This window comes from Rhinoderma darwinii, chromosome 4, assembly GCF_050947455.1.
Source record: "Rhinoderma darwinii isolate aRhiDar2 chromosome 4, aRhiDar2.hap1, whole genome shotgun sequence".
NCBI classification, from domain to species: domain Eukaryota; kingdom Metazoa; phylum Chordata; class Amphibia; order Anura; family Rhinodermatidae; genus Rhinoderma; species Rhinoderma darwinii.
This window is the reverse complement of record NC_134690.1, coordinates 8,979,661-9,000,995: the sequence shown is the minus strand read 5'-3', so window position 1 is coordinate 9,000,995 and position 21,335 is coordinate 8,979,661. Positions and strand designations below refer to the sequence as shown.

Genomic DNA, 21,335 nt, shown 5'->3' with positions numbered 1-21,335 from the left:
TACCACTGAGGCAGCAGGGGGCGCAATGGTCAGGTCCATGTGACAAGATGTTTCCTACTCCAGTCACACCCAAAGCTGCATTCACAATTCTTCTGACTTCCTCTTATTCCGACCTTGCATCTGTCAGTAGTCGCTTAATAATTTACTGTCTGCACAAATAATAGTCTGCTGCATTTCATTCTGGAGGATGTGGTGTGTACATCAGGCATGGTGCACTACAACTTCTACAATGCAAGTCAGCGAGTTACAGCAACTATTATAGGAGCTATGCTAAACTGTTACAGGGTTGACCGTGCTGACATAATCCAAATGACAACCAGTAGAATTTTCAGTGCAGCTCTGCATGTGACTGGAGTAGAAGACATGACGTAGCTCAGCATCATAAGAAAAATAAAGCAAAACGTTTTACGCATTTACTGACGACTACAAACTGTGACATAAGAACTAATGAGGGTGAACCGGCACTGGATCAACACAGTTCTGCAATGCGAAGATTTCCGCCGACTCCGGCCACTGCCACAACTTGACCACCGGGGGCAGCGTCTACCGTCTGCACTGCTTTATTGGCAAGTGACACGTCTCCGAGAACCTGCAAAAAATAAATAAATAAATAAAATGTCCTAGTATTGTTGGACTATGAGCCGCCTGTCACCCGTGGGCTGGGCGTTTAACCCTTCCTTCCCCAGCGGCCCACACTCTCTGCTCTAATCTATTGGCCACAATGTTTTACCGAGGCTCCTGCCATATACAAGTCGTCTAACCCTGGGATTCTTTCACTGGAAATCTCATGGGGGTCGTTGGGGGTCCACCAGCCTGTGGAAATGGGAGGTGTTCCCCTTTAAGGATAGCAATCATGATGTGTTATCGTAATAGCTGAAATTGTATCTAGCGGTTGGATTATTCCGGATTGTGTATATTGTGTTGTAAAGACAAAACCCCAGAGACCGTGGGCCCCCAAGGTGTGGCACGTGTCACCCTCATCTCTCTCCGTCTTTGAGGGGGAGGGGGGGGGGTACTGTGCAATGTGAAAAAATACTGAACGTGAAAAGATTCACGTTGATCCGAGATTAATTGTGCTCATGGCAACAATAAAACACAATGGAGCTATAGAACACTTTATCTTGTGCTGATCTTGAGTTACATTACGTCTTATTCTCTATTCACAGCCAGAGCTGCATTCAAAAATTCTTCTGGCATCCCCTGGTAACCTGTTAGCGCTGTTCTGATCACAGGTTCACCCTTAGGTGGTATCTTACAATCTACGACACCTACAATTGTGGGAGATCTAGAACGTGCAGACACTGAACCAGCAGGGAGCTACTGGAAGATGTGAAGACAGAGCTAAGAGGAAGCCAGAGGAATCCTGAATGCAGCTCTAGATGTGACTGGAGTATAAAAAAAGATCATTACAACTCAACGTTATACGTAGATAAAAGATTAGCTGAGGTCCCATAATACTCTAAACTCTGATGCATTGCATTGTGGGAAATATAGTTATTTGTATGTGATACCGCTGGACATGCCTCCCAAATGTCCTGGATCCCGGGCGATGTCCTACTGTCCCTAGAGGCCGGGGTTATGTCCCGTTTCATCTGTATCTGTGTCCTCAAGATGCAGATGCAGTTGACTACAATGGTGGAGCAGGGAGCCCTCAGCTCCCTGCTCTACCTTTCACTATGTGACGCCTGGCTGTACCGAGCCAGAGACCAGAGGAGACCTCCATATCCTCCATTCATCCCTGGAGCAAGGCTAGGTGACTATTCATTTTAGGATTTTTGCTAGGCAATATGGGGGCTTTATACTGTATGGGGGGCACTATGGGGGTATTATACTGAGTAGGGGCACTATGGGGGCATTATACTGTGTGATGGGCACTATGGGGGCTTTATACTGTATGGGGGGCACTATGTGTAAACACTGCATCTCCCAGAATGCATCATGGCAAAACCTGATCTATAAAGACACTGACTCAGTAGGGGCTGCTGAGAGGAGCGAAGCGCTGCGGTCTGTGAGCTCTGCACTCTGATACTCTGCAGGAAAAGATGGCTATTTCTACATTAGACTGCTGCACCGTCTTGGGGGTAAACACTACATCTCTCAGAATGCAGAGAGACCAAACATCCTCTGTAAAGACACTGAAGCCGCAGGGGTTTCTGGGAGATACTGCAGTTTGAAGTTGGGTTTGTAGAGGCCCCAGCAGGTGACATGGCGGATATCCCGGTGACAACTCTTCCGGGGGGGGACGGTTCTCACCTCTTGCGTCTTGAAGTTCACTGCGCGGGCGCTACATGTGCCGCTGCCACCGGCCAAAACCACGTGGTCAGTGCAGAACCGGGCCGCGTACAGGAACTCCCCCTGCAGGACCGGGGCAGGAAATGGAAGGTCCTGTATCAGGTCGGACGACCGCATGTCCCACAGCTGCAGAGCGTTCCTCGCCACCCAGGAGCCGCTCAGGATTTGGTTGTTCTGTTCAGTGATAAATGACGAGAAGAATCCAGTAAAGTTATTACCACTCATATACAGTAAGATTCCACATTCATTCCTTCACCCAGCTTTCCCAGGGTCCTGAACGGACAGTGCAGAAATTGACAGACTATTGGAATCCGGATTATAAAAATATAATTACATAGTAAGAAAGTTTAGTACTAAAGAGTTGTATCTGCTGAAACAGAGCAAAACACTACATCTCCCATAATGCAGCACAGCAGAGTATGCTCTGTATACCTAATGGACCAGCAGAGGGCAGCAGTGGGATGTATGGTCTCACTGCCTGCCTTAAAACTAGCAGGAGAGCAGCAGAATTGTGAATGCAGCTCTGGAAGTGACTGGAGTAGAAGATCTGATGTAGCTCAGGATCATTTCTACTATACAATAATCTTCTGTCCCTTCAAAGTAATTTATTTCAAACTCACCCGAATATCAATTCCTGGTCCGCAAATGTGAGGACCGTTAATCACCCGCCGCGCTTCCTTCGCCATCCGCTTGTCCCAGACCTCGGATCAGAAATAAATCAGAGTAAATCCAAAATCCAAGTAATAAAATATAGGAAGACTAAAAATGGAAATGTGTATTCATACAGCGCGCCGCGGCGCTGACGGACCGGGAGCAGGAAGACGCAGCCCCTGAGCACTAAGGTCACGTTCACACACCGCAGATTGATTGCAGACATGTCAGTGACACCTGCTGCCGAATGCTGCATTTTAAAGGTTCATTTTTTTTAAATTTATTTATTACCCCAAATTTGAGGGGACACATAAGGCTTTATATTGGAGCTGATATCAATGCATTTTGTAGGACTTATTTAGGAAAAAATGGTCGAGAACAGGAAAAATATATAAATATTTTTTACATTTTTCATGTCCTGTTTTCAGGTAGTTTGTTGAATGAATATTGGGCTGTGTTCACACGGCAAACTAAAAACGGCCGTAAAATACGGAGCTTTTCAAGGGGAAACAGCCTCTGATTTTCAGCCGTTTTTTAAGCAACAAGCGTTTTTTGAGCCCATTTTTTGTGGCTGTTTTTGGAGCTGTTTTTCCATCGAGACAACGAAAAACGGCTCCAAAAACAGCTCAAGAAGTGACATTCTATCCACCGGATAGGTCATTAGTACATGATCTGTGGGGGTCCGACACTCGGACCCCGCACCGTTAAGCCACTCCGGTTGGCACCAGACGTACATGCCAGTAGCAGTTGGCTCCGCGGCCAAGCTGCAGCACGGTTCAGGAGCAGAGCTGCAGTTCGGCTATGCCATGTACGGAGCCATCTGCTTCTGGCTCCTTACATCACATAATGGGCAATAACATCCGGTGCCCGCAGGCCACCGAAGCGGCTGATTGGTGTGGGGTCCGGGTGTCGGACCCTCACCGATGATATACTGATGGCCTATCCGGTCGTGGAGAACCCCTTTAATGCCTGAACACTTGATGCCCGTTAAAAATGCGTTCATGTCACGAAAAATACGTGTAGGTGTCATGGCATGTGTGGGTTCGGAGAGGTGTGAACTTTTTTGGGGGAGGTGTTTTTTTTCTATTGTTTTTTATAATTTTTTCTCGTTTTATTTATTTTTATTTTTTTACATTTTACTTTGTGAGGGCTCAAATAGGGAAGACATGATCTGAATGTTCCCGGCTGCCCCCCATATACAGATCACTGATAACCGCCCATTAGATTACTGTTGCCAGTGATCTGTACACATAGAGATGCGGAGTAGACGCAGATCGTGTCTTCCCTGCTTGTTTCCGAGCCCCCTCTGCACAGGGAATCCCTATGACATCATTAATGACCTTACCAGGGTTCCCTTGAAAACAACCGAATACATAAACAATAAATTGAGTTCCTGCTGATGACACGGCGTGCGGAGTAAACAGGGCCATTAGCCTGTTCATTTACATGGTGTGGGCAATTATTCGGACTAGGACCCTTTTGAATAAACACCTGAAGTACTCCAAGTTTTTTTAATAATTTGCCCCCGGCCGCTGATCTCATGTACTCAGTTTGTCCTTGGATGCTGAAGAACTCAATATCGAAGACTATGGGTGTGTTAGGAAGTAGCGGTCATGTCACTTTTATGCGTTTTTCCGCAATTTTGTTGTAGGCGGTGCAAAAAAAAACAAAAAAACATGTAACTTGACCGCTATGTCTGAATAGACCCTTAGGACTTTAGGTTCTCATCCTAAATCTTTCAAAATGTAATTCCCCTTTAAGACGTTTTAGTCCAGTTCAACCATCAGATGAGAATCAAGCGGAGAAGAGACGAGACAGTGACCCGGATCTGGAACCGATCGCAGAAACGGGTCAAGTGTCTCACCTACTAGAGATATAATGCCCATATATATATATATATATATATATATATATATATATATATATATAATATATCAGATATATACTGAGCACAGACCTTTATGGCATCATCCCAGCCGCCTGTCACGAAAATATGGTGCTCAGTGGGGTGAAACTTCAGAGCGAAGATCCTACGTGTGTGACCGCTGGTCAGTGTCAGCTCATCATCGATCAGGAAGTCCGGGGCCATCAAGAAGTTCAGGATCTGAAACATAAAAAACGGGGTACAACACCTATAAGGCACATGAAAATAGTCGACATTTTCGGTCTTCAATCCCATACGGAAGCTTTCCTGGGCACGTAAGCCACCAATACATATATACCAACACGGCTTTTATATACTCCTGACCGGCCAGTCTATCCCTCCATAGCAGCCATATTGTTCTTCTGATGGGCACGTTACCTCATTGGTCTGACTGTCGTATAGACGGATGTGTCGGTCCCTCCCTGCGGTGGCAAACACGCCGCCGTCCATGCTGAAATCCAAAGCGTGAATTTCATTTTCTTCCTCTAAAAAATAAATAAGGCAAAAAAAAAACATAAATATTCAAGCAAGCGGTGGCCATTTTTCATCTATTTGGGGGAGGGGCTATAGACAGTCAGATCTTGGGGTATAAAGCCGCGTTCTCACCCCCCCCCCCTTTGTCATTGAACCTACAGTAAAGTAGTCACCTGTTAGTGATAAAACGTTCAGCTCGGACCTGAGGTCATAAAAGGAGATCAAGCCGTCTGCCCCGGCGCCCACCAGGATGCCGCTGTTTATGGGGTGGTAGCTGAGAGAGGTGATCGCTTGTCTAGTTCGATGTCCGGGGAACAGAGTCCCGCCGAGGCCGCCACTTTCCACATTGACGATCTGTAATAATTCAAGTGTTGTGACTTATCGGACTGCGCCAGCGTCATGTAGAGAATCACCAATACACTTGTCTCCCCCTGTTACCACTATCCCTGAACAGCAGGTAAGTAATATTGTGGCACTGTAACGGGTTTGTTACAATGTACCAGTGAATGAAGAGAGAGATTTGTACTGCTGCTGTATTTAGCTCTGCACTGATACACTGTAACAAGCCATTCAGCTGCGTGAGCGAGATAATGTCAGGAAGGATTTCCAGCCTCAAAATGTGAACAGTGAGGGAGATTTACTACTGCACTGGGGAGAGACTGGCACACACAGCACTGGGGGGAGAGACTGGCACACGCTGCACTGGGGAGAGACTGGCACACACAGCACTGGGGGAGAGACTGGCACACACAGCACTGGGGGAGAGACTGGCACACACAGCACTGGGGGGAGAGACTGGCACACGCTGCACCGGGGAGAGACTGGCACACACAGCACTGGGGGAGAGACTGGCACACACAGCACTGGGGGAGAGACGGGCACACATAGCACTGGGGGAGAGACTGGCACACACAGCACTGGGGGAGAGACTGGCACACACTGCACTGGGGGAGAGACTGGCACACACTGCACTGGGGGAGAGACTGGCACACGCTGCACTGGGGAGAGACTGGCACACGCTGCACTGGCTGGAGAGACTGGCACACACTGCACTGGGGGAGAGACTAGCACACACTGCACTGGGGGAGAGACTGGCACACACTGCACTGGGGGAGAGACTGGCACACACTGCACTGGGGGAGAGACTGGCACACACAGCACTGGGGGGAGAGACTGGCACACACTGCACTGGGGGGAGAGACTGGCACACACTGCACTGGGGGAGAGACTGGCACACACAGCACTGGGGGAGAGACTGGCACATGCTGGAGAGAGAGCCAGGCCAGTATTACTATACCTCCATCACAGTTTGCCTGGACGACCCTTATTAGGCCCTGGATGGCTTCATTCATATCTCTTTCCCTGTTACCTGGATAGCGCCATTCCCAAAACCGACCGCCAGCTGTTTGCCGTTGGGCGAGAATCGGAGGCTGTAGATGCTGTGCAAGTCCTTGGTCAGAGGAATACGGTGTCTGACAAACAGTTCAGCGAATCTCCCGCACTCATCGTCATCCGATCCTTCATCCGCGCTCTCCCCCGAGCTCTCTAACGCCTTGGATCTAAGGATGGCTTCTTCCAAGCGTCGGCGAGACATAGCACCCTGCCCTCGTCGTCCTGCAGAATAGAACAATGTCTGTGACAACCATAATAATAATAATAATAATCCACACCTATAAACAACTGAGAAAACATCTCCCTTTATTACAATATTTTCTCTCTCCTGACTGGAAGATACAGGACCAGAGCAGCAGTAGTCAGAGGTCATGTAGTCAGAGGTCATGTAGTCAGAGATCACATAGTCAGAGGTCATGTAGTCAGAGGTCATGTAGTCAGAGATCACATAGTCAGAGGTCATGTAGTCAGAGATCACAGTCAGAGGTCATGTAGTCAGAGATCACATAGTCAGAGGTCATATAGTCAAAGATCACATAGTCAGAGGTCATGTAGTCAGAGGTCATGTAGTCAGAGATCACATAGTCAGAGATCATATAGTCAAAGATCACATAGTCAGAGGTCATGTAGTCAGGGGTCATGTAGTCAGAGATCACAGAGTCAGAGGTCATGTAGTCAGAGGTCATGTAGTCAGAGATCACATAGTCAGAGGTCATGTAGTCAGAGATCACAGTCAGAGGTCATGTAGTCAGAGATCACATAGTCAGAGGTCATATAGTCAAAGATCACATAGTCAGAGGTCATGCAGTCAGAGGTCATGTAGTCAGAGATCACAGTCAGAGGTCATATAGTCAAAGATCACATAGTCAGAGGTCATGTAGTCAGAGGTCATGTAGTCAGAGATCACATAGTCAGAGATCATATAGTCAAAGATCACATAGTCAGAGGTCATGTAGTCAGGGGTCATGTAGTCAGAGATCACAGAGTCAGAGGTCATGTAGTCAGAGATCACATAGTCAGAGGTCATATAGTCAAAGATCACATAGTCAGAGGTCATGTAGTCAGGGGTCATGTAGTCAGAGGTCATGTAGTCAGAGGTCATGTAGTCAGAGGTCATGTAGTCAGAGGTCATAGTCAGAGGTCATGTAGTCAGGGGTCATGTAGTCAGAGATCACATAGTCAGAGGTCATATAGTCAGAGGTCATGTAGTCAGAGGTCATGTAGTCAGAGATCATTGTAGACAGACATCATGTAGTCAAAGATCACATAGTCAGGTCACATAGTCAGAGGTCATGTACTCAGGGGTCATGTAGTCAGAGATCACATAGTCAGAGATCATATAGTCAAAGATCACATAGTCAGAGGTCATGTAGTCAGGGGTCATGTAGTCAGAGATCACAGAGTCAGAGGTCATGTAGTCAGAGGTCATGTAGTCAGAGATCACATAGTCAGAGGTCATGTAGTCAGAGGTCATGTAGTCAGAGATCACATAGTCAGAGATCATATAGTCAAAGATCACATAGTCAGAGGTCATGTAGTCAGGGGTCATGTAGTCAGAGATCACAGAGTCAGAGGTCATGTAGTCAGAGGTCATGTAGTCAGAGATCACATAGTCAGAGGTCATGTAGTCAGAGATCACAGTCAGAGGTCATGTAGTCAGAGATCACATAGTCAGAGGTCATATAGTCAAAGATCACATAGTCAGAGGTCATGTAGTCAGAGGTCATGTAGTAAGAGATCACAGTCAGAGGTCATATAGTCAAAGATCACATAGTCAGAGGTCATGTAGTCAGAGGTCATGTAGTCAGAGATCACATAGTCAGAGATCATATAGTCAAAGATCACATAGTCAGAGGTCATGTAGTCAGGGGTCATGTAGTCAGAGATCACAGAGTCAGAGGTCATGTAGTCAGAGGTCATGTAGTCAGAGATCACATAGTCAGAGGTCATGTAGTCAGAGATCACAGTCAGAGGTCATGTAGTCAGAGATCACATAGTCAGAGGTCATATAGTCAAAGATCACATAGTCAGAGGTCATGTAGTCAGAGGTCATGTAGTCAGAGATCACAGTCAGAGGTCATATAGTCAAAGATCACATAGTCAGAGGTCATGTAGTCAGAGGTCATGTAGTCAGAGATCACATAGTCAGAGATCATATAGTCAAAGATCACATAGTCAGAGGTCATGTAGTCAGGGGTCATGTAGTCAGAGATCACAGAGTCAGAGGTCATGTAGTCAGAGATCACATAGTCAGAGGTCATATAGTCAAAGATCACATAGTCAGAGGTCATGTAGTCAGGGGTCATGTAGTCAGAGGTCATGTAGTCAGAGGTCATGTAGTCAGAGGTCATAGTCAGAGGTCATGTAGTCAGGGGTCATGTAGTCAGAGATCACATAGTCAGAGGTCATATAGTCAGAGGTCATGTAGTCAGAGGTCATGTAGTCAGAGATCATTGTAGACAGACATCATGTAGTCAAAGATCACATAGTCAGGTCACATAGTCAGAGGTCATGTACTCAGGGGTCATGTAGTCAGAGGTCATGTAGTCAGAGGTTATGTAGTCAGATGTCATGTAGTGAGAGATCATGTAGTCAGAGGTCATGTAGTCAGAGGTCATGTAGTCAGAGGTCAAATAAAAATCCTTCAAATCAACATTTATGTAAAGCAAATAGTGAAAAGAGTAAATTGATTATTAATTCCAGAGGTTCTGTCAAACATGGCTAATGACATGAGGCCGACAGCAACATTAGAGGGCCCCTGTAAAAGAAAAATATATGGTAAATTTGGTATGTCCATCCCTAAGCTCATCTGACTAAAACATATTGTGATGTCACAGCATCTTAACTGACTGAGAGTTGTGATGTCATAGTAGCTTACCTGACTGAAAGAGAGTTGTGATGTCACTGAATGTTTTCTGTATGAAACCAACTTGTGATGTCACAAGAGTTTACCCCACACTGACCAAAACCAACTTGTGACATCACAGTAGCTTAAGTGACTAAAACAGTTGTGATGTCACAAGAGCTTACCAGACTGGATCTCACATGAGCTTAGCTGATAGAAACTCCCTTGTGATGTCACCACAGCTTACCTGACTGAAACTTACTTGTGATGTCATAGTAGCTTACCAAACTGAAACTCACTTGTGATGTCACAACTGCTAAGCTGACTGAAACCCACCTGTGATGTCACAGCAGCTTACCCATTGAAACCCTTCTCCAGTGGGGTTGTCAGCACATGGACCCTGAAAGGAGGTGGGCTTACAAAATGTGATCAAAGTGTGCTGTAAGAACATGACATATATATAGGTATAATAAATATACAGGGGCAGACGTATCATATGTGCAACCTGCGCAGCCGAGGTCTCGTGGGTAAGCGTGCCCACTACATCCCTAAAAGCAGCTCCCGTCTCATAAGGTCGCTGTGTTGGTTTTTCCAGCTTGTGACAAAAGCTAAATAGTGACAAAGGTAAATTTATTGAGCTACATTTTATACAGCAATAGAGAAGACAGAGGGGGATGGATCACTGCAAAACAAAGCAGATTTGCCATTCAGAAGTCTGGGAAAGCTGGATGACAACCCCCGTGAGAGCTGTAGTAGCAAGCACTAAGTAGAGTAGACTATATGGATTTGATATTGACTTGCATGTGAAGCTATCAGGCAGTGGCCCCAGGATCCCATTCTGGAACCCTGTGTGGGGGAAGGGAAGTGACACCCGCCTGGATGTGATCACATGGATTTTATGGTTAATTATGTGGGGGCGGGGCAAGCACTGCAGTACAGTAAGATGCAGCAAAGTCACATGATCAACTTTGCTGTGTGGCTCGGGCGTGAGAGAAAGTATCACATGTGGCACGCGACCCCAGGTTGGGCGATTTATAAAACGGAATTCCCAGTTGTGCCAAAATCAAGTGTAAAAGTTGCGTTTGGCGAGACTTTTGGAATGTACGGGAAGGCGGCTGTTAAAACTTTGCTGCGATCAGATGTCGCAGACGCGTTAATTGTGCCACTAGATGCATCTCTATGATCACTTCATGTACACATACGTTATAACTTCAAGACACCGCGCACAATCGCGCAAAACTGCGTGTTCAGTACCGGGTCTTATTGTGGTCTTTCCCTCTAAGAAACAGATCTAGTTCTGTGGAATATGATCAATATGGTATTCTGTGCAGCAGGTTTACCTCTATTGCTCCTGTTCCTCTGATCTCTCTGCTCCCCTGATCTCTCAGCTCCCCTGATCTCTCTGCTCCTCTGATCTCTCTGTTCCCCTGATCTCTCTTCTCCTCTGATCTCTCTGCTCCCCTGATCTCTCTGCTCCTCTGATCTCTCTGCTCCTCTGATCTCTCTGCTCTGATCTCTCTGCTCCTCTGATCTCTCTGTTCTACTGATCTCTCTGCTCCTCTGATCTCTCTGCTCCCCTGATCTCTCTGTTCCCCTGATCTCTCTACTCCTCTGATCTCTCCGCTCCCCTGATCTCTCTTCTCCCCTGATCTCTATGATCCTCTGATCTCTCTGCTCCCCGATCTCTGATCTCTATGCTCTCCTAATCTCTCTTCTCCCCTGATCTCTATGATCCTCTGATCTCTCTGCTCCCCTGAGTTCTCAGCTCCTCTGATTTCTATTTTCCTCTGATCTCACTGCTCTCCAATCTCTCTTTTATGATTTCTGCTCCTCTGATCTCTATTATTCGCTGATCTCTTCTCCCTTGAGTTCTCTGCTCCCCTGACCTCTATGATCCTCTTATCTCTCTTCTCTGATCTCTATGATCCACTGATCTCTCTGCTCCACTGATCTCTATGATCCTCTGATCTCTATGATCCTCTGATCTCTCTGCTCCCCTGATTTCTATGATCCTGATTTCTCAGCTCCCCTGATCTCTATGATCTCTGCTCCTCTGATCTCTCTGATCCTGAGTTCTCTGCTCCCCTGATCTCTATGATTCTCTGATCTCTCTTCTCTGATCTCTATGATCCTCTGATCTATCTACTCCCCGACCTCTGATCTCTATGCTATCCTAATCTCTCTTCTCCCCTGATCTCTATGATCCTCTGATCTCTCTGCTCCCCAATCTCTGATCTTTCTGCTCCCTTTATCTCTCTGCTCCCGAGTTCTCAGCTTCTCTGATTTCTATTTTCCTCTGATCTCACTGCTCTCCAATCTCTCTTTTATGATTTCTGCTTCTCTGATCTCTATTATTCGCTGATCTCTCTTCTCCCTTGAGTTCTCTGCTCCCCTGACCTCTATGATCCTCTTATCTCTGCTCCACTGATCTCTATGATAATCTGATCTCTCTGCTCCCCTGATTTCTATGATCCTGATTTCTCAGCTCCCCTGATCTCTATGATCTCTGATCTCTCTGATCCTGAGTTCTCTGCTCCCCTGATCTCTCTTCTCTGATCTCTATGATCCTCTGATCTCTCTGCTCCCCTGATCTATATCATTGCTGATCTTTCTGCTCCTTTTGATCCCTATGCTCCGCTGAACTCTAAGATCCCTAATATCTCTGCTCCCCTGATCTCTCTGCTCCCCTGATCTCTCTGCTCCCCTGATTTCTCTGCTCCCCTGATCTCTCTGCTCCCCTGATCTCTCTGCTCCCCTGATCTCTCTGCTCCTTTGATCTCTCTGCTCCTCTGATCTCTCTCTGCTCCCCTGATCTCTCTGCTCCTCTGATCTCTCTGTTCCCCTGATCTCTCTGCTCCTCTGATCTCTCTGCTCCTCTGATCTCTCTGCTCCCCTGATCTCTCTGCTCCTCCGATCTTTCTGCTCCCGATCTCTCTGCTCCCCTGATCTCTCTGCTCCTCTGATCTCTCTGTTCCTCTGATCTCTCTGCTAATTTGATCTCTCTGCTCCTCTGATCTCTCTGTTCCCCTGATCTCTCTGCTCCTCTGATCTCTCTGTTCCCCTGATCTCTCTGCTCCTCTGATCTTTCTGCTCCCCTGATCTCTCTGTTCCCCTGATCTCTCTGCTCCTCTGATCTCTCTGCTCCTCTGATCTTTCTGCTCCCCTAATCTCTCTGTTCCTCTGATCTCTCTGCTAATCTGATCTCTCTGCTCCCCTGATCTCTCTGCTCCCCTGATCTCTGCTCCCCTGATCTCTCTGCTCCCCTGATCTCTCTGCTCCTCTGATCTCTCTGCTCCCCTGATCTCTCTGCTCCTCTGATCTCTCTGCTCCCCTGATCTCTCTGCTCCCCTGATCTCTCTGCTCCTCTGATCTCTCTGCTCCTCTGATCTCTCTGCTCCCCTGATCTCTGCTCTGATCTCTCTGCTCCTCTAATCTCTCTGCTCCCCTGATCTCTCTGCTCCCCTGATCTCTATGATTCTCTGATCTCTCTTCTCTGATCTCTATGATCCTCTGATCTATCTGCTCCTCTGATCTCTCTGTTCCCCTGATCTCTCTGCTCCTCTGATCTCTCTGTTCCCCTGATCTCTCTGCTCCTCTGATCTTTCTGCTCCCCTGATCTCTCTGTTCCCCTGATCTCTCTGCTCCTCTGATCTCTCTGCTCCTCTGATCTCTCTGCTCCCCTGATCTCTCTGCTCCCCTGATCTCTCTGCTCCTCTGATCTCTCTGCTCCTCTGATCTTTCTGCTCCCCTAATCTCTCTGTTCCTCTGATCTCTCTGCTAATCTGATCTCTCTGCTCCCCTGATCTCTCTGCTCCCCTGATCTCTGCTCCCCTGATCTCTCTGCTCCCCTGATCTCTCTGCTCCTCTGATCTCTCTGCTCCCCTGATCTCTCTGCTCCTCTGATCTCTCTGCTCCCCTGATCTCTCTGCTCCCCTGATCTCTCTGCTCCTCTGATCTCTCTGCTCCTCTGATCTCTCTGCTCCCCTGATCTCTGCTCTGATCTCTCTGCTCCTCTAATCTCTCTGCTCCCCTGATCTCTCTGCTCCCCTGATCTCTATGATTCTCTGATCTCTCTTCTCTGATCTCTATGATCCTCTGATCTATCTGCTCCCCGATCTCTGATCTCTATGCTCTCCTAATCTCTCTTCTCCCCTGATCTCTATGATCCTCTGATCTCTCTGCTCCCCAATCTCTGATCTTTCTGCTCCCTTTATCTCTCTGCTCCCGAGTTCTCAGCTTCTCTGATTTCTATTTTCTTCTGATCTCACTGCTCTCCAATCTCTCTTTTATGATTTCTGCTCCTCTGATCTCTATTATTCGCTGATCTCTCTTCTCCCTTGAGTTCTCTGCTCCCCTGACCTCTATGATCCTCTTATCTCTGCTCCACTGATCTCTATGATCCTCTGATCTCTCTGCTCCCCTGATTTCTATGATCCTGATCTCTATGATCTCTGATCTCTCTGCTCCTCTGATCTCTCTGATCCTGAGTTCTCTGCTCCCCTGATCTCTCTTCTCTGATCTCTATGATCCTCTGATCTCTCTGCTCCCCTGATCTATATCATTGCTGATCTTTCTGCTGCTTTTGATCCCTATGCTCCGCTGAACTCTAAGATCCCTAATATCTCTGCTCCCCTGATCTCTCTGCTCCCCTGATCTCTCTGCTCCCCTGATTTCTCTGCTCCCCTGATCTCTCTGCTCCCCTGATCTCTCTGCTCCCCTGATCTCTCTTCTCCTTTGATCTCTCTACTCCTCTGATCTCTCTCTGCTCCCCTGATCTCTCTGCTCCTCTGATCTCTCTGTTCCCCTGATCTCTCTGCTCCTCTGATCTCTCTACTCCTCTGATCTCTCTGCTCCCCTGATCTCTCTGCTCCTCTGATCTTTCTGCTCCCCTGATCTCTCTGCTCCCCTGATCTCTCTGATCTCTCTGTTCCTCTGATCTCTCTGCTAATCTGATCTCTCTGCTCCTCTGATCTCTCTGTTCCCCTGATCTCTCTGCTCCTCTGATCTCTCTGTTCCCCTGATCTCTCTGCTCCTCTGATCTTTCTGCTCCCCTGATCTCTCTGTTCCCCTGATCTCTCTGCTCCTCTGATCTCTCTGCTCCTCTGATCTCTCTGCTCCCCTGATCTCTCTGCTCCCCTGATCTCTCTGCTCCTCTGATCTCTCTGCTCCTCTGATCTTTCTGCTCCCCTGATCTCTCTGTTCCTCTGATCTCTCTGCTAATCTGATCTCTCTGCTCTCCTGATCTCTCTGCTCCCCTGATCTCTGCTCCCCTGATCTCTCTGCTCCCCTGATCTCTCTGCTCCCCTGATCTCTCTGCTCCCCTGATCTCTGCTCCTCTGATCTCTCTGCTCCCCTGATCTCTCTGCTCCCCTGATCTCTCTGTTCCTCTGATCTCTCTGCTCCTCTGATCTCTCTGCTCCCCTGATCTCTCTGCTCCTCTAATCTCTCTGCTCCCCTGATCTCTCTGCTCCCCTGATCTCTCTGCTCCCCTGATCTCTGCTCCTCTGATCTCTCTGCTCCTCTGATCTCTCTGCTCTCCTGATCTCTGCTCCTCTGATCTCTCTGCTCCTCTGATCTCTCTGCTCCCCTGATCTCTCTGCTCCCGAGTTCTCAGCTTCTCTGATTTCTATTTTCCTCTGATCTCACTGCTCTCCAATCTCTCTTTTATGATTTCTGCTTCTCTGATCTCTATTATTCGCTGATCTCTCTTCTCCCTTGAGTTCTCTGCTCCCCTGACCTCTATGATCCTCTTATCTCTGCTCCACTGATCTCTATGATAATCTGATCTCTCTGCTCCCCTGATTTCTATGATCCTGATTTCTCAGCTCCCCTGATCTCTATGATCTCTGATCTCTCTGATCTCTCTGATCCTGAGTTCTCTGCTCCCCTGATCTCTCTTCTCTGATCTCTATGATCCTCTGATCTCTCTGCTCCCCTGATCTATATCATTGCTGATCTTTCTGCTCCTTTTGATCCCTATGCTCCGCTGAACTCTAAGATCCCTAATATCTCTGCTCCCCTGATCTCTCTGCTCCCCTGATCTCTCTGCTCCCCTGATTTCTCTGCTCCCCTGATCTCTCTGCTCCCCTGATCTCTCTGCTCCCCTGATCTCTCTGCTCCTTTGATCTCTCTGCTCCTCTGATCTCTCTCTGCTCCCCTGATCTCTCTGCTCCTCTGATCTCTCTGTTCCCCTGATCTCTCTGCTCCTCTGATCTCTCTGCTCCTCTGATCTCTCTGCTCCCCTGATCTCTCTGCTCCTCCGATCTTTCTGCTCCCGATCTCTCTGCTCCCCTGATCTCTCTGCTCCTCTGATCTCTCTGTTCCTCTGATCTCTCTGCTAATTTGATCTCTCTGCTCCTCTGATCTCTCTGTTCCCCTGATCTCTCTGCTCCTCTGATCTCTCTGTTCCCCTGATCTCTCTGCTCCTCTGATCTTTCTGCTCCCCTGATCTCTCTGTTCCCCTGATCTCTCTGCTCCTCTGATCTCTCTGCTCCTCTGATCTTTCTGCTCCCCTAATCTCTCTGTTCCTCTGATCTCTCTGCTAATCTGATCTCTCTGCTCCCCTGATCTCTCTGCTCCTCTGATCTCTCTGCTCCTCTGATCTCTCTGCTCCCCTGATCTCTGCTCTGATCTCTCTGCTCCTCTAATCTCTCTGCTCCCCTGATCTCTCTGCTCCCCTGATCTCTATGATTCTCTGATCTCTCTTCTCTGATCTCTATGATCCTCTGATCTATCTGCTCCCCGATCTCTGATCTCTATGCTCTCCTAATCTCTCTTCTCCCCTGATCTCTATGATCCTCTGATCTCTCTGCTCCCCAATCTCTGATCTTTCTGCTCCCTTTATCTCTCTGCTCCCGAGTTCTCAGCTTCTCTGATTTCTATTTTCTTCTGATCTCACTGCTCTCCAATCTCTCTTTTATGATTTCTGCTCCTCTGATCTCTATTATTCGCTGATCTCTCTTCTCCCTTGAGTTCTCTGCTCCCCTGACCTCTATGATCCTCTTATCTCTGCTCCACTGATCTCTATGATCCTCTGATCTCTCTGCTCCCCTGATTTCTATGATCCTGATCTCTATGATCTCTGATCTCTCTGCTCCTCTGATCTCTCTGATCCTGAGTTCTCTGCTCCCCTGATCTCTCTTCTCTGATCTCTATGATCCTCTGATCTCTCTGCTCCCCTGATCTATATCATTGCTGATCTTTCTGCTGCTTTTGATCCCTATGCTCCGCTGAACTCTAAGATCCCTAATATCTCTGCTCCCCTGATCTCTCTGCTCCCCTGATCTCTCTGCTCCCCTGATTTCTCTGCTCCCCTGATCTCTCTGCTCCCCTGATCTCTCTGCTCCCCTGATCTCTCTTCTCCTTTGATCTCTCTACTCCTCTGATCTCTCTCTGCTCCCCTGATCTCTCTGCTCCTCTGATCTCTCTGTTCCCCTGATCTCTCTGCTCCTCTGATCTCTCTACTCCTCTGATCTCTCTGCTCCCCTGATCTCTCTGCTCCTCTGATCTTTCTGCTCCCCTGATCTCTCTGCTCCCCTGATCTCTCTGATCTCTCTGTTCCTCTGATCTCTCTGCTAATCTGATCTCTCTGCTCCTCTGATCTCTCTGTTCCCCTGATCTCTCTGCTCCTCTGATCTCTCTGTTCCCCTGATCTCTCTGCTCCTCTGATCTTTCTGCTCCCCTGATCTCTCTGTTCCCCTGATCTCTCTGCTCCTCTGATCTCTCTGCTCCTCTGATCTCTCTGCTCCCCTGATCTCTCTGCTCCCCTGATCTCTCTGCTCCTCTGATCTCTCTGCTCCTCTGATCTTTCTGCTCCCCTGATCTCTCTGCTCCTCTGATCTCTCTGCTCCTCTGATCTTTCTGCTCCCCTGATCTCTCTGTTCCTCTGATCTCTCTGCTAATCTGATCTCTCTGCTCTCCTGATCTCTCTGCTCCCCTGATCTCTGCTCCCCTGATCTCTCTGCTCCCCTGATCTCTCTGCTCCCCTGATCTCTCTGCTCCCCTGATCTCTGCTCCTCTGATCTCTCTGCTCCTCTGATCTCTCTGCTCCCCTGATCTCTCTGTTCCTCTGATCTCTCTGCTCCTCTGATCTCTCTGCTCCCCTGATCTCTCTGCTCCTCTAATCTCTCTGCTCCCCTGATCTCTCTGCTCCCCTGATCTCTCTGCTCCCCTGATCTCTGCTCCTCTGATCTCTCTGCTCCTCTGATCTCTCTGCTCTCCTGATCTCTGCTCCTCTGATCTCTCTGCTCCTCTGATCTCTCTGCTCCCCTGATCTCTCTGCTCCCCTGATCTCTCTGTTCCCCTGATCTCTCTGTTCCCCTGATCTCTCTGTTCCCCTGATCTCTCTGCTCTCCTGATCTCTCTGCTCCTCTGATCTCTCTGCTCCTCTGATCTCTCTGCTCTCCTGATCTCTCTGTTCCCCTGATCTCTCTGTTCCCCTGATCTCTCTGCTCCCCTGATCTCTCTGTTCCCCTGATCTCTCTGCTTCCCTGATCTCTCTGTTCCCCTGATCTCTGCTCTGATCTCTCTGCTCCTCTGATGTCTCTGCTCCTCTGATCTCTCTGCTCCTCTGATCTCTCTGCTCCTCTGATCTCTCTGCTCCCCTGATCTCTCTGCTCCTCTGATCTCTCTACTCCCCTGATCTCTGCTCCTCTGATCTCTCTGCTCCTCTGATCTCTCTGCTCCTCTGATCTCTCTGCTCCTCTGATCTCTCTGCTCCTCTGATTTCTCTGCTCCCCTGATCTCTCTGCTCCCCTGATCTCTCTGCTCCCCTGATCTCTCTACTCCTCTGATCTCTCTGCTCCTCTGATCTCTCTGCTCCTCTGATCTCTCTGCTCCTCTGATCTCTGCTCTGATCACTCTACTCCTCTGATCTCTCTGCTCCTCTGATCTCTGCTCTGATCTCTCTGCTCCCCTGATCTCTGCTCTGATCTCTCTGCTCCCCTGATCTCTCTGCTCCCCTGATCTCTCTGCTCCCCTGATCTCTCTACTCCTCTGATCTCTCTGCTCCTCTGATCTCTCTGCTCCTCTGATCTCTCTGCTCCTCTGATCTCTGCTCTGATCTCTCTACTCCTCTGATCTCTCTGCTCCTCTGATCTCTGCTCTGATCTCTCTGCTCCCCTGATCTCTGCTCTGATCTCTCTGCTCCCCTGATCTCTGCTCTGATCTCTCTGCTCCTCTGATCTCTCTGCTCCTCTGATCTCTCTGCTCCTCAGATCTCTCGGCTCCTCTGATCTCTGCTCCTCTGATCTCTCTGCTCCCCTGATCTCTGCTCCTCTGATCTCTCTGCTCCCCTGATCTCTGCTCCTCTGATCTCTCTGCTCCTCTGATCTCTCTGCTCCCGATCTCTGCTCCTCTGATCTCTCTGCTCCCCTGATCTCTGCTCCTCTGATCTCTCTGCTCCTCTGATCTCTCTGCTCCTCTGATCTCTCTGCTCCCCTGATCTCTATGCTCCTCTGATCTCTCTGCTCCTCTGATCTCTCTGCTCCCCTGATCTCTATGCTCCTCTGATCTCTCTGCTCCTCTGATCTCTCTGCTCCTCTGATCTCTCTGTTCCTTTGATCTCTCTGCTCCCCTGATCTCTCTGCTCCTCTGATCTCTCTGCTCCTCAGATCTCTCTGCTCCTCTGATCTCTCTGCTCCCGATCTCTGCTCCTCTGATCTCTCTGCTCCCCTGATCTCTCTGCTCCCCTGATCTCTGCTCCTCTGATCTCTCTGCTTCTCTGATTTATCTGCTCCTCTGATCTCTCTGCTCCTCTGATCTCTCTGTTCCTTTGATCTCTCTGCTCCTCTGATCTCTCTGCTCCTCTGATCTCTCTGTTCCTTTGATCTCTCTGCTCCCCTGATCTCTGCTCCTCTGATCTCTCTGCTTCTCTGATTTATCTGCTCCTCTGATCTCTCTGCTCCTCTGATCTCTCTGTTCCTTTGATCTCTCTGCTCCCCTGATCTCTGCTCTGATCTCTTCCTACCTTTTCAGCAGGTGAATCAGCATGTGTTCAGGCAGCTCATCCTGTGTTTCTCAGGGTCCTGGGCGAGTGTTATAGGTGCAGAGTGTCTATGTGCAGAGGCCGGGCTGCTTCATTGTGGAGGGAGGAATCAGCAGGGATTTTGTTATCTGGCGTCTCCGGGGCAACGTCTGAAGCTTCACAGGAACAAAGAGACAACAAACAAAAGAAGCTCCTTCATCACACCCAGCGACCCCCCCCCCCCCCCCCCCCGGTCACATACCGAGCAGGGAGCACAAGAACTTCATAGCAGTTTCTGTCCCTGGGAAAGCTGGGTGACAGGCAGTATGGCTGCTGTTACAACTTTAGCACAGGGTTGACCTCCAGCTTTCCCAAGCTCCTGAAGGGCAAATCTACCTAACAAGACAATGTTCTCCCCTATCTGTCCTGACCTGAAGAACGAACTGATACAAGTAACGAGAAAAGTCATGGCGTTAAACGACATCCAGTGCCACAGACCGCGGGATACGCTTTGACATTCCTTTCAAACTATTTCATTTCAAAAGATGACAGTGCGGATCTTAATGGCGGACAGGTGTGAACATAGCCTTATAAAACGCTCCCGTATCGCTGAATTAACAGGTTACTTGTTAGTGGCCAATCAGATTGCAGCTTTTATCTTTCCAGAGCAGGTTAGAGAATGAAAGGAACAACCTGATTGGTTGCTATGGGTAACATTGAGGCCCTCTGTGTTACCCTAAGCCAGTGGTAGGTGTCACAGAGGCGAGTTATAGATTTCCTCTGTATCTCTGGTAACAGATCCCTTTGAGATTCAAGGGTCAAGAACTGATTACTATGTCGTTTTATGACAAACATAATCCACATTATAGAGGAATCCCCCTCTAAGGGATCAGTGACATGACAACACATAATGGAGGATCACGACTCTTACGTGACGCAGCTGAGCCCTGATGACGTCACGTTAAACGCACCCGTATCTGCCACGCCCCTTCACTAGTTGTTGCTGCAGCAACACTCGACACGCCCCCAACGGGATGATTGGTGGAACAGAGCGCGATAACACGCCCATTGCACGGTTATAACGGATAGTGAATGGTAGGTAAAACCTACAGCCAATCAGAGCGGACTGTGGGCGGGAAGCGCCAATCAGAGCGGCAGTGGGCGGGGAAACGGGTGTTTCCATGGTGAGTGAAGTAGTCGAGGGGAGGAGAAGGTGCGGCGTCATGGTGGCGGGGAGATGCGTCACTATGGGGGCGGGGGTCCTGGGCGGTTCTGATCTTCTGGACGTGGAGGATAAATATTATGTGTAGAAATATTTTAATTTAAAGGATTTTTCCACTTTCATGTTACGTCACTTTCAAGGGCGTTTCCCACGGAGGGGTCTTCCCACTTCTGAATAGATATTACCTGTGGGGGGCAATGGCCGTCTTTAGACTCGGACCCCATGGCGTACGTGATCCCCGTTGGCGACTTTTTTTTTATTTTTCTGTAGCGTATTCGAGGTTATTGTTCGCGGGACGAGTTGCATCTTTTAACGGAGTTCACTGTGCGGCAAAAATGACACGTTACCGTTATTACTGCAATAGGCCCCGGCTGCCATGGCAAACGATCGGGGATGAGAGGCAACTCCCCCTCTGACCGCACCGATGCCGCGGTCACTATTGACTTGCAGCATTTGAGGGGTTAAACGGTTGGGATCAGAGTTCTCTCCGATCCCGACCGTTGCAGGCGCCATATTGTGACGGCGCACACCCTCAGTACATGTACGGCGTGTGTCACCGGGGGGATAGAGG

The 21,335-nt window shown here is 48.6% G+C and overlaps 1 protein-coding gene across 3 annotated transcripts; it reads right to left on the bottom strand.

The window, feature by feature from the left end:
- Positions 1-399: 399 nt before the first annotated feature.
- Positions 400-20,610, bottom strand: LOC142759012 (uncharacterized). Of its 3 annotated transcripts, none has more exons than XM_075860814.1 (8): positions 20,514-20,610; positions 6,711-6,955; positions 5,515-5,695; positions 5,246-5,352; positions 4,901-5,047; positions 2,913-2,993; positions 2,254-2,466; positions 400-589 (listed from the first exon to the last, which is right to left on the bottom strand). In XM_075860814.1, the coding sequence occupies exons 2-8, from the start codon at positions 6,933-6,935 to the stop codon at positions 470-472; spliced, it is 1,074 nt and encodes a 357-aa protein (XP_075716929.1). In that variant the 5' UTR covers positions 6,936-6,955; positions 20,514-20,610; the 3' UTR covers positions 400-469. The 3 variants fall into 3 exon arrangements, with proteins under 3 accessions (XP_075716929.1, XP_075716927.1, XP_075716928.1); XM_075860812.1 differs by having other exon boundaries at positions 20,474-20,597; XM_075860813.1 differs by lacking the exon at positions 20,514-20,610 and adding an exon at positions 19,546-19,718.
- Between the last annotated feature and the right edge of the window lie 725 nt (positions 20,611-21,335).